Source organism: Leucoraja erinacea, chromosome 6 (assembly GCF_028641065.1).
Source record: "Leucoraja erinacea ecotype New England chromosome 6, Leri_hhj_1, whole genome shotgun sequence".
Lineage (NCBI taxonomy): Eukaryota > Metazoa > Chordata > Chondrichthyes > Rajiformes > Rajidae > Leucoraja > Leucoraja erinaceus.
This window is the reverse complement of record NC_073382.1, coordinates 75,913,239-75,927,022: the sequence shown is the minus strand read 5'-3', so window position 1 is coordinate 75,927,022 and position 13,784 is coordinate 75,913,239. Positions and strand designations below refer to the sequence as shown.

At 44.1% G+C, this 13,784-nt stretch overlaps 1 protein-coding gene and 1 long non-coding RNA gene across 2 annotated transcripts; one reads left to right on the top strand and one right to left on the bottom strand.

Moving 5' to 3' along the window:
* Window positions 1-1,370: 1,370 nt before the first annotated feature.
* On the bottom strand, window positions 1,371-6,095 carry LOC129698316 (uncharacterized). The gene is made up of 2 exons (XR_008723662.1): window positions 5,955-6,095; window positions 1,371-2,731 (listed from the first exon to the last, which is right to left on the bottom strand). It is a non-coding gene; the product is annotated as an uncharacterized LOC129698316 (long non-coding RNA).
* LOC129698315 (protocadherin-8-like) lies at window positions 4,263-12,605 on the top strand. The gene is given in 5 exon segments (XM_055637398.1): window positions 4,263-6,839; window positions 10,363-10,380; window positions 10,382-10,428; window positions 10,552-10,676; window positions 10,980-12,605. Coding segments are annotated over 5 exon segments (3,180 nt in total). The 3' UTR covers window positions 11,393-12,605.
* Window positions 12,606-13,784: the final 1,179 nt, after the last annotated feature.

Here is a 13,784-nt window from a genome sequence, read left to right as displayed (position 1 = left end):
GCCTGGAACAATCAGCAAATTTTATATTTGCCATTTTGCAAGACTTAAAATTAAATTGCTAAATGTGACAACACTGGAACACGTGAGCATACCCTGCCAACACTCCTTGGGAGTCAGTTTTATTGTGGTACGGCCCTGTTAAGAACCACTATACCTGACATTAGAGCTGTGAGGAGATGAGGGAAGCAAATCTTGGTGCTTCTCCTCTTTTGCAACCATTTCCAATCTGATGACCAGTTCTATTCTTGAAGGATTTCTTCTATCATTTTCCAGCACTGATGTTAAAAAATGCCTACAGGAGGAAAGGGTCATTCATGCCTTTTAAATAATGTCAATTTAGAACCTTTGGTGTTGTTAAAAGTTGTATTTCTGTGTGAGTAAACAGCACCCATGTTGTTAAAAGAAATATAGTAGAACATCCTGATGGAAACAAATTTTGGGCACTGCAGCACTGTTTAGGCACCCTAGATGCCAACAAGAAATAGCATTAGGCCAGAAATATACCATTCAGGTATTAATTCTCCTTGAAATGTGAATAAAATGTATCCATATTGCATTAATGTGAAATTTGTCTGTGCAATGACAGTGCAGAGTGTGTGTCAGGTGATTTGTTTGCGCCAACATTTCAGATCAATGACCTTCTGTTGAGTATTTTCATTATTGTTCGTTCAGAATTCTAAAACCTGTAATATTTGACTTTTAATCCATGACCAGGTCTCTGGAGTGTATTTTTTAATCTATAACGTTTGGTTCAGAAGCGAGAATGATTCACTGAGCCATTGGTAGGAACTGCCAGATTAATGAATTAAGAGAAATAATCAATATCCATCACATGGCCTAAATATTTTACTGCAGAAAGCAGGAAAGCAAATAATGTAAAATATAGTCACATTTGGGTGTAAGGACATCTGATTGGAGATGTTTCAAAGGAACATTATATCACATTTCTCATAGATGTTGATGACTGCATTGAAACCTGTTTTTAAAGTTAATCACATTAGCGTTTCTGTTTTGAACTTGATAATGCACTGGTTAGTCGAATCTTCTAGAACTTTTGATAAAACTTACCTCATTTTCAAACACTCAACTTTTTTTTCTTTTGGTGAAGAGGGACTGGTCAAACTAATTCTACCCAAAATAGTCTAAAACCTGGTTCAAATCCAGCTGCCTGACTCAGTGGGTTCCCTCCAGTTTTTTTTTGCTCAAGATTCCAACATCTGCAATTTCTGGTAGCTCCAGAAATGTTCTCTTATTGTCTATCGTTATTTCCAATAGAAAAAGACAAACATATGAGAAACATATGAGAGATTTCCAACCATATTTTTGATTTGATATTGTTTTTATCTTAACAAAAATACAATTGGACGGTGTTTCTCAGTTAAAAAAAAAGCTTTATTGGCTGGATAAGTAGGAAAAATGCACACAATCTTTGCCCCCATCAGAACCTTTACAACACTTGCTGCGAGCGAGAACAATGACTATTCCAGGCAAATTAATTAAGTGAAAATATTAATATCCTTATTGTGTAGGAGGAAACTGCAGATGCTAGTTCACACCGAAGATTGACACAAATTGTTGGAGTAACTCAGCGGGACAGGCGCTTATATCCTTATTCTTCGCTTTGCATTTTCCCTTTATGGAACACTGGTCGGAGATTCCACATTTGTGTTCATCGTGCGAGCTTTCATACCAAAAGCTTTGCGATCGATTGAATACCTAAGAATGTTACTGCCACTTCACTCAAAAACCATTAACCTTTATTGAACCCAATAAACGATCTAAGCTGAAGGGCGCGCTGACACCACGCCGCTCTCATTTGAATAGGTTATCGGTCGTCAAGCAAATTTACCTTTCCCGGAGGCACGTTTAACGTGGCATTTGGGATTTTTTTCATTGAAAGTATTTTATGTCTTGACTTTGGATTTAAAACTTGAACTAGAACTTTCTGAAGTTTGTGTAAGGGATTAATATACGGGTAAGATTAGTTACTCAAGAGGATGTCTACTTGATTTATTGCATGTAATATTTGCTGTAAAGAACGACGTCCCGCGATAGCTGGTACCTGTGTGTAAAGTGCAGGCATAGGAGCCCACCCATGGTCAGATACATCTGAAGATTTTGCTGTGTTAAAATTAGTGTCTTGAGGGGATTAAAATGTAGCAGGAGCGAATGTCTTTTGAAAACACTATTCATATATGTTGGATTCTAACGCAGACAGGATAGATTAAACGCGTAAACTAATAAACGATCCAAAGTGTGCCCCCACTTTTACATTTGTCATGATCTGAGCTTGCAGTCCAGGACTCCTGTAGATTGCAGTATTCTCACGAAGTAAATATTCCGTTCTTTCCGGGAAACATTCCAGATCATTTATCCCATTAAAACATGGAATGCTCCCAGCTTGGTATTTTCTTGAAGTCGTATAAAGCCACCAACCCCCTACCGCTTCGAGGTCGTTCCGATGCTTAGGAATTGTAACAAGGGGATTATCTCCTTTTGTTCGTGTTTTACATTTGAGTGACAAAAGTACTCTCGGCAGGGTCTCAGTAAATAGAAGAGGCTTCATCTGACACTCTCGCTTTGACGAGGCGTCATCACCTCGAACAAACGGCTCTCGTTTTGCTCGCGTGTCTTCAATCGTCATCCCCATTAAAGGCAAAGAGAGCCCACGGCTTCCACTATAACCCCAAATGTCCCTGCTGGTCACAAATGGCCTCAAAGTCACCAAACGCTAAATTGAAAGGAAAACGAATTAACAGCTTGAACGAGTTCTCGGCATGAAACTAACGCAGCAAATAACGTTTAAAAACTTTATAAATGTAGCATTCGCAGCATCACTTCCATCCATAAATATATGATAGTCCTTCAAAAATTGTATTTAAAACACAAGAACAATATTCAGATGTAGTTTCATATGTTTATTGTTGTAAAGCACAATTTGTGTCCGTCCGTTATCACTTGTGGCTCTCAAGTGAGAGGATGTGGAAGCGTTTGTGGTTTTTTTTTAATTGCTGTTGAAGACATCTTGTTTAAAGTTCTACTTGGCTTATTCAACAAAAGCTATTCCCGACCGAGCATACATCCGGACGCATCTATTATAAGGCCAATTATATAAACAGTTAGCATAAACGAATTGGCGAACAATAAACAATTTGTTGAATTATAATCTCATTCTCTCGCTAAAAGTATAGATTCACACAACCACGGACATCTGACGCCCCTACCGCACCCCTCCAACCTACGTCCCACGGTTACATGCTGACAGAACAGGTCTGGCTGTGGGTATTGTAAAGGATTTAATATTGCATTCGATATACCTTCCAAAAAACAGGGAAAGGCGTTCGTTCACACGTCCACTAATCGTTCGTTGGCTGATATATGAAACCGTGCTCCAAAACCAGGCCTTCAGTTACTTCCATTTGTTCATATCAGTAACCAGACATGTTCTTAAAATTCCGACTAAATGCGAACTATAAAAGCAGGCCACTCTTTAGTTACAGCTGAGTATTGGAACTTCAACTTCTTTAGCTGCATGGTCCGTTTTGTCGCAAACCATAAGCTTTTTATTAGATTAATACTAATTAATACATAGTCCCCTGAATATAACCAACCATTCCCGGTAGTAAATTGCTCTAAAAAACTTATTTTTCTAACTGTAAGTGGTTTTATAATTTCACGCTTTGAAACTTAAATGTCACAATACTGCTGCAAAATTTGTGAATCCACAAGTTCTTTGTTATAGCTAAAATCTGTCAGAGACGTGGTAACATTACAGCAAAATATAACAAACCACCCAGATATGCAAAATTTGAAAGTAGCGCTGATAATCAGCAAATATCAATTACATTCTTGCAGTCACGCATTCCTGACAGTTGTAGCAGTTATCGTGTCTGAAGAGACCAAACATGAAAACTGAAATATAAATAGTTGCGTTAATGTTTTTTTTAATTTTTAATTTTACAAAAATGGAATGTTTGTTTCAACCTGCTGCAATTTGTTCGTTTTAAATTGCTGCAAAAAGTAAATTAAATCCTCGGTTTCAGAGCACTCGCCAATTCCTAGCATTTGCGATATGTTATTAAAACATACACATTTGTTCTAGGTTTGTTGGGCCGTGGAAGCTACACATGTTCCGTGCAGCAGTAGCATTTGGTCGACATTGGAGGATTTGGATTGGCCACTGACCTTCCTATTTGCATGCAATGACTAATAAATAAAACTCGAGGGCCCAGAACTGCACTCACACCCCGTGGGGTACTTCAATGAAAGTTCATCCCCCACTACTAATTCGTGACAGAAGTTCTACTTCTTGGCGTTGCCAAAAATTGCTTGAACTTTTTCCGAGTGAGATCCGCGAGTGCATGATGACCGGCGGAAGAGACAGAAACAACTTTGCTGCCCCAGTTTCTGCCACCATCCCCGGACTCCTCCGCTGCCTCCTCCTCGTACTTTTAACTGCCCCAACAGCTGACTGCTTAACGGCCAACTACTCCGTCTACGAGGAGGAGCCGCCCGGCACCGTGATCGGAAACCTGGCGGCAGATCTGCAGCTGGAAGTGGCGGGCAGCTTCCGACTGATGCAAAAGTTCAACGGGTCGCTGGTGGAAGTGGGCGAGACGGACGGGCAGCTGCGGGTCGGGGGCCGCATCGACCGGGAGCAACTGTGCCCCCAACAAGCGAGAGCAGGAGCGGGATCCGACCCCGATGCGGAGCCGCAGCCGCAGCTGGAGCCGTGCTCGCTGCTCTTCGACGTGGTCAACCTGTCCGGAGACAAGTTCGTGCTGATCCGCGTCGAGGTGCGAGTGCGGGACATTAACGACCACGCCCCCGACTTCGGGCGACCGGAGGTGCTGCTGGAAATCAGCGAGAGCTCGGTGTTGGGAACCCGCGTCCCGCTGGAGCCGGCGCTCGACCCCGACCTGGGCGCCAACTCGCTGCTCAAGTACCGGCTGTCGCCGAGCCGCCCCTTTGCGCTGGAGCAGCGGATCGGCGCCGACGGGCTGCGTTGCCCGGAGCTGGTGTTGGTGGAGCGGCTGGACCGTGAGAGTCAGGCGGAGCTGCTGCTGCAGCTGGAGGCCGAGGACGGCGGCAACAGTATCCCGGCGAGGAGGACGGCCACGGTGCGGCTCCGGGTGCAGGTGCTCGACTCCAACGACAACAGCCCGGCCTTCGAGCGCAGCGCGGTGGTGCTGGAGCTGCGGGAAGACGCGGCGCCCGGCTCGTTGCTGCTGCAGCTGCGGGCGACCGACCCCGACCTGGGCGCCAACGGCGAGATCATCTACAGCCTCAGCCCGCAGCTTCCCGCCGCCGTCCGCCGCCTCTTCCACCTCGACGCGCGCTCCGGCCGCCTCAGCCTGGCCGCGCGCCTGGACCGCGAGCGCGCGCCCGCCCTGGAACTGGAGGTACGCGCGCGCGACCGCGGGCACCCGCCCAGCGCCGCCGCCGTCTGCAGCGTCACCGTGCGCGTGCTCGACGTCAACGACAACGCGCCCGAGATCGGGGTGGCGCCGCTCGTCCCCGACCCGGTGTCAGTGCCCGTGACCGCGGTTGTCAGTGAGGCGGCGGCGCCCGGCAGCCTGGTGGCGCTCGTCACCGCCACGGACCGCGACGCGGGCGCCAACGGGCGCGTTCACTGCGCGCTCTCGCCGCCCAACGGTCACTTCGAGCTGCGGCGCGCGCACGGCTCCAGCCTCCTGCTGTTGACGGCGGCGCCGCTCGACCGCGAGCGCGTGGCCGACTACAACCTGACGCTCGTGGCCGAGGACGGGGGCTCGCCCCCGCGCCGCACCCAGCGCGCGCTCACCGTGCGCGTGTCCGACGTGAACGACAACGCGCCCGCCTTCTCGCGCCGCCTCTACCACGTGTCGCTGGCGGAGAACAACCGTCCCGGCGCCCACATGACCACCGTGCAGGCCCACGACCCCGACCTGGCCCACAACGGCCGCCTCACCTACCGGCTGCTGGGGCCCGGCGCCGCGCTCGCCTCCATCCACCCGGCCACCGGCGCCATCTACGCGCTGCGCTCCTTCGACCGAGAGGCGCTGCCCGAGGCCGAGCTGCTGGTGCGCGTCACCGACGGCGGGTCACCGCCGCTCAGCAGCTCGGCCACCGTCCGCCTGACAGTCACCGACCGCAACGACAACGCGCCCGTCATCACGCACCCGCTGCCCGGCAACGCCAACGTTAACGGCAACGCCTCCGCCTGCGTCATCACGCTGCCCCGCCACGCCGGCGCTGGACACCTGGCCACGCGCATGCGCGCCCGTGATGCCGACCAGGGGGTGAACGCGGAGCTGAGTTTCCGGCTGCTGAGCGGCGCCCGGGCCGGGGACGGGGACGGGCTCTTCAGCATCGAGCGCCGCAGCGGGGACGTGCGGCTCGGCCGACCCCCCACACCCGAGCCCGGGGATGGCAACGGGGCCTGGCGGCTCGTCGTGGCCGTCAGTGACAACGGACAACCCGCCCTGTCCGCCACCGCCACGCTGCACTTTGTGCTGGAGGCCGAGGAGGAGGCGGTCGGTCCCGGGCGGCGGCGGCGGCTCTTCCCGGGACAGCGGGGCTGGGACACGTCGCTGGTGGTGATCGTGGTGCTGGCGGGCGGGTGCGCCGCCCTCATCGTGGCCATCGTTGGCGTGGCCGCCTCCTGCAGCAGCGGCGGGAAGGCGACAACATCCCCGGGGCGCCGGGCCGGCGGCCGGTTGGCGAGAGATAGCGAGCTGGATGTCGGCGACTTGTTGCTGAATTCGTCTCCACCCTCGACCAACAGTGAAGTGGGAGGAAATTCCGAAGATCTGAGCAGCCTCACATCGGACCCTAAAGAGACTGGCACCAGCGGAGAGGTAATTAGCATTGCATTTCGCTCGGACAGTGGTATGAATGTTGATAGACACAAAATGCTGGAGTAACTCGGCCGGACAGGCAGCATCTCTGGAGAGAAGGAATGGGTGATATTTCGGGTCAAGACCCTTCATCAGAACAATTCTGACGAGTTCTCTAACTTGAAGGAACTTTCCCTTTCTCTATCTCCGTCTCCCATCCCAGTTCTCCGACTACATTTTATCTTTGTTTACTTTGTAATTACTTTCTCCCAGCTAAAAATGATCTACATTGTTATTGGTCGTCGCCCCCTTGACCCGTCTTCACAACTTACACTTCCTTATCTATGTTTCCCTCTCCCTTGACTTCAGTCTGAAGAAGGGTCTCGATCAGAAACGCCACCCATTTCATCTCTCCAGAGATGCTGCCAGTCACGCCGAGTTAATTCAGCATTTTGTCTATTTTCGGTATAAACCAGCATCTGCAGTTTTTTCCCCACACATATTGAATTTGTAATACCAGGCAAATATTTCACATACAATTCACCTTACTTTCTAGAATTCATAGAAACATAGAAAATAGGTGCAGGAGGAGGCTAATCGTCCCCAATCAATAACCCGTGCCTACCTTCTCCCCATATCCCTTGATTCCACTAGCCCCTAGAGCTCTATCTAACTCTCTCTTAAATCCATCCAGTGATTTGACCTCCACTGCCCTCTGGCAGGGAATTCCACAAATTCACAACTCTCTGGGTGAAAAAGTGATTTCTCACATCAGTCTTAAATGGCCTCCCCTTTATTCTAAGACTGTGGCCCCTGCTTCTGGACTCTCCCAACATTTGGAACATTTTTACTGCATCTAGCTTGTCCAGTCCTTTTATAATTTTATATATTTCTATAAGATCCCCCTCATCCTTCTAAACTCCAGTGAATACAAGCCTAGTGTTTTCAATCTTTCCTCATATGACAGTCCCGCCATCCCAGGGATCAATCTCGTGAACCTATGTTGCACTGCCTCAATCACAAGGATGTCCTTCCTCAAATTAGGAGACCAAAACTGGACACAATACTCTAGATCTCCACTCAGTTTTCTTTCTGGAATTATTTGCAAAGTTTGCAATGCTTGCACAAGGCATTGGGGGATTCTCATTTTCGACATCATAAATGTATTTTGATGGCGAAAGTCATTTTGTACCCAGTTCTTATTACCTACCAACTGCACAAAGGTCATAGTGTCCCGACAGCACAAAAACAGGCCCTTCGGCCCAACTTGTCCAACTTGACCGAGATCGTCCCATTTGCCTGCATCATCACCAAACAATCTGAATGTTATTGTTCAAGGAATAAGGTATTTCCAGACATCTGATAAAATAGGTTGGAGATTTGGGATAAGATGCATCATGAAGCTGTAATGCAACAGTGACATTTACAGATAGGCCTGGATTTCCCCCTTCAGATCTGATATCTATACTCATAGTTTCTGTTCCCAAATCTTATCAAAATTGGATCCACGCAGAAGATCTTTCTGTGTGAGATCATCTTGGAGCTTGGTGGTGAAGGCCCAGTGACATTTACAGATAGGCCTGGATTTCCCCCTTCAGATCTGATATCTATACTCATAGTTTCTGTTCCCAAATCTTATCAAAATTGGATCCACGCAGAAGATCTTTCTGTGTGACATCATCTTGGAGCTTGGTGGTGAAGGCCCTGTGCCATTTATGCTTTAAAACATTGAGTGAGGTGTGCCAGAACAAGCACTGCCTACGAATCTTGTTTCTACAAAAGGAATTGCATCCCCCAGCTTATCATACCTCAAAACTCTCAATGTTTTTTCAATGTGTCTGATGTTCAGTAACATTTAAAATAATATTTTGAATATAAAATCTAAGCATGTAGAGTTATCATTCTGTAAATGCAAATAGTTGTATTTAATTTATTTTTTGGTTTTTGAGCCCGGTGTACAATTTGTTTTGAATGGGCTTCTGGATTTTGCAACACAGCTAACATGATGCAGGATCTGAGAGCATATTCCTTTGGACGATATCTAAGCTGGGATATTTCAGTGGAAATTATATTATTGAAAGGCCAAGTATTGATAGAACTGAAGGAAAAAAATATGAGAGTTCAAGACAAAATTGAATAAATCAACAATTGTTCCATTCATAATAATATTTTTATGGTTAGTAGTGCAAAATACATAATAGCAAATCACCTGTCTGAATTCTGGGTCCCATAAGAAATTATTTTCCATTGAATAAATATCAGACAAGCTATTAAAGTTGCTGTTGTTTATTTACTGCCATTTCTACAATGCTGTCCAGGATATATTTAATACAGGAAGCACTTAGTATCTTAGGCAGCAAATGTAGAAAAACAAACTGAATTAGCACTTCAAATTGAAAACCCTTCTTCACAACAACAGCTTTCACAACTGAAGGACTGTTAATTTAAAGATAAATGTAATCTTCAGTTTGCTTATCTATTGTATAATTAGAATGGAAATTCTATTTCAACTTTGGCACAACGGATTTTTTTTCTCTAGCAATAAAATCAATGTTGCAATGAGATGTCTGATGTCAATGCCTAAAGAAAAAAGAAGCTCGTGTTGCTATAAGCTTCCATGCCTGTTGTTTTTTTAAAAGTACTCAACATCTTTAACAGTTCAGCCAGTATATAGCCTAAATGTTCAAAACACTTTCTGGGTAGAGTAGGTATTGTTTTGGAGTCTTGATATGCACTATGGTCTGGACCAATCTATGGCCACTGTTTTCGACTTGTACACCCCATTGCTGACAACATAACCAAACCTTTTCGACAGCCCATTAATGTTCTTTGGTTTGGCAATGGAACCTGCTTGCTTTATTCTCCAAGTGAATCAGATATCTTTGGAACTTGGCAAGCAACAGCATTACTGAAATTATTTTTTTCATCAATTGTGTGAAATTTGTTGATTCAGTTATCTTAGTGAATTCTATTTAACTGACTTCAACGGAATGCATTTTAGAGTCTGAGCACAAAGCTCAAGTGCGACGATTTAGCTTTGCAGATGGGGATGAATTTCTAGCCAACTATGATTCTCTTTTCTTCATTTTATTTTGTTCCTGAATGGACTACCCCTAAATCTGAAATTGGTGCAGTCAATACATTATTAATGCTATATCAACAAGGAAATGGGTCTAATGGAATTCAACAATTTGCAATTATTAATTTCCTATATTATTTATTCTGGTTTAGTGAATCAAAATGGGATTTGTACATATTATTAACAGTCACAAGGACTGAATATAGGTTCCAGCAGCATACAAATTAAAATCTGATGGAGTCATGCAGTTTCCATTGCATGTTCATGGAGCCATGCACAGCGTGAGTGTATATTTGGAACAGTGAAGCTGTCAGTTATGTACTAGAAGTAATCATTTCACATTTTCTTCAGCACTAGTAATATAATTTTTATATTCACAGGAAATCTCAAGCTAATTGATATAATTACATGGAATATAATTTGGTAATTAATATTTTTTTATTTTGTCCTTTTTCTGTTTTTTAGAGCTTTATATCGGAGTCTGTCTGGTCTTGATCATGGCACCACAGTTTCCATTCAGCAACACAGAAAGTAAGTAGTGCATTCTAACTGATGAGCTTCTGCTTTTGCATTTTAAATCATTTTGTGCAGTCAAAGAAAATAGTAATCTGTTTTAAAACATAAATATATTTAGTTTTTTTTCTTTTTGTGCAGGCCCCAAGAAATATTTAGTGGGAAAGACAGTGGAAAAGGTGACAGTGACTTCAATGACAGCGCTTCTGATATAAGTGGAGATGCCATGAAAAAAGGAAATGCAGTTATTGATCAAAGACAAAATGGTAAATACACTTCATTTAATTTGAAATTGTAATGTTATCCATCTGGAATTAGCCTTATTTATGCAACCTACTCTTACAGTAGCCCAATGTTGCATTTAGCGAACCAAATTAAATTTGAGTTTGTCTGAAGAGTCAAAAGCAGAAATATCACCTATCCATGTCCTCCAGAGATACTGCCTAACCTGCTGAATTACTCCAGCATTCAAGATTCAAGCATCTGCAGTTTTTGCGTCTACAATTTTCATTTATAAATTGACTCTTAGAATCAATATTTGAATAATTTCTATATTTGTTCCATTTTAGGATTGCCCTGTCTTGATGAAAACCAAAGTCCTTGCATTTCAGAGCCACATTTCAACTTGACCTCTCAACAGACAGAGTGTGGCAAATTATCTCCCCATTTAAACCAGGACTGCATGGTTGCATATTCTTCAACACCTACTGCATTCTTCCATTCATCAAGTAATACAGCAAATTCAGTTCTGCAAGATCATCCTTTGAAATGCATTCGCCAACATGGTCACATATTAAAGTCAGGACCTCAGACTTCTGAAAAGGTTCTTTCCAGAGATTCTGGAAAGCCAGTACACTTGTTTTGCCAACCAACAGAGCAGAGACACAATAAATCAAACTCCTCAGCATCAGGGACTTCTGGACATAGATACCAAACAAGCTATCTTAACACAGAACTCTCAGAAGTGGCTACTTCATTTTGAACTCTTGACAACATTTTAATTGTTCTTACTATTGCTCAACCAAATATTCTGCTTTTATTGTAATCGGATGTCATTAATTTGCAATGTACTCAGTATTGGTTCTGTTTTTATTTTTTTGTAAACAACATAGAAGGAACAGACAATAGGTCACACTGAAACCTGATAATTGCAACCTGTTTATGATAAGTGGAAGTAATAGCCAATTTAGAAAATAATCAGGATAACATGATAGAAAAATTTGATCCATGATATGCATATATTGTGCTTGGTTACAAATTGCTGCTCATTTGTAAATAGTTTTGTACATATTTTAAACATTTATAGTAGAAACTAGACCAGGTGCAGAGCCGTTGGGCCCAAGGCAATATTCCACCACTGACCCATAGCCTCCAACTGCGCAGGCGCGGCTGAGGGGTTCCCGTTGTGACGGCAGAGGTTCCCGTTGTGACGCCAGAGATCCCCGTTGTGACGCGAGTCATGGCAACCTTCCCCCAACAGCGCCTTGCCATCCCTCTTAGTACCCCTATCCTCCATTCCCCCTCATCCCCCAGCACTCCCTCCCTCCCCTTGCTCTTCAACCTCCCTCTTCTTACCCCTCTCTTCCTCCCCTCCTCTCCCTCCCCTCCTCTCCCTCTATCTTCCACTCCCTACCGCCCCCCCTCCCCCCTCCTCTATCCTTACCCCACTGTCCCTCCTCACCTCCCCCATTTGCTCCTCCCTCTCCCCTCCATACCCCCCTCCTCTCCCTCTATCCCCCTGCTTCCCCCCCCCCCCCCCCCACTCCTCACCTCCCAGCTATCCCACCCCACCACCCACAATGAAAATAGCAAATGTAAAAATGTAAAATTAAAATATTACCAATTTCACTTGCTATCAAAAGGATATTGCTAGAAGAATGAAATGGCATTTGTTTTACTTTCCCATTTGGAACTTTAATAAGGAATCCAAACGGTTTTGAAAAGTATTAAATCGGGTAAGTAATCAAAAAAAAATTATTATGAGCTCTAAATGTATTAATGTCAAAATGGACCATTAACAATATTTGTTTGTAAATAATTGCCATTATTTAATATTATCTGTTTTTTTTGGAATTTTTTTTGTGAGAAAGTAATGAATTGCTTTTTGACAAACTTTTCTGATAAATTGTTTTAATATATATCATGAAATGTGTGTGTCTTTTTATAAATGTACAATTAAAGTCATTTTCTTTTCATAATTATGTCTGATTTGTTGTTGCACTGGGAGGTTAACATGACGACACGCTCCCCACTCTGGCCCTAATTTGCGATACCATTTGGTGCCTATATTGATCATGCAACAGTCCGAAGATGAAGTGAAGAATCCTGCAATCGTTCATATTCCATGCGTTGTTTCTGTCACTTCCAACAAAGTGATGTAATTCTAAGAGCAGCCAATTAAAAGAAAAATCCCTTCTGGATGCAGTTTACGACTGCTTGCACTTCTGTAAAATAAAATATACCAAAGGGCTTGATAGTCTTAACTATGTTTCAAATTCCATATATATATTCAAATGTATGTTGAAAAGCATGATCAAATGGAGTGTGGAGGACAGACTAGATTTGAAGGTAGACGTGCTTGCTTTTATGTGCATTTTATATTTGGTAAGGACATACCATGTGCCTTTAGTCATGTTTTTTTTAAGTGAAGTTTGCAGTTTAATGAAGGAACCCTGGCAGCCAATTTCTGCACACCAATTTGCAAAAGAGCAAGTGGTGTTGTGACGAGGTCTTATACTTGAGGGATATTTGTGCATGAAATCATTTGCATGTTAAGAAGTAGAAAGCGTGGGCATCAAAGGTGGACAAAAATGACATGAACAGTATGAGAAATCGGAATACTTGAAGGGTTTCCAAAAATGGTTAAATAACTTAGAACTTGGTGGAATTTGGTATGTGTGCAGGGAGGGTGCAATTAGTGAGAATTTCAAAATGAGATGCATACCAGACCAGCAAGCCAATATGTGCAATGTTACTTGGGTCATGGATGAATTGAACAAGCGCAAATTAGGGTACAGGCAAAACATTGGTTGAGGGGTTCATCAGAGTGCCAGGAACACGTGAATATACTTTAATGACAAGTTCAACTAAAACTCTTCCCTTGGTATTGGAAATCAATTAAATTCTTGTGTGGAAAGGTGTTTAATTTTAAAAGTCTACAAAATTTAATGAGCAATTGTTTATAACGAAGATGTAACAAGTCTGCAATTCTGGAAAGAAAACAAATGTATTTGCTGGAGCATTCTGCATACAGATATTCCTTTTGATAATATGCCATGCTGTACTTAACTGAGACAGTATCTTGCATTTCCCAGAAGTTGGTAGCCACTTCTAACACATTTTAGTAAACATTTCACTGGGTTTGGTCATGAAGG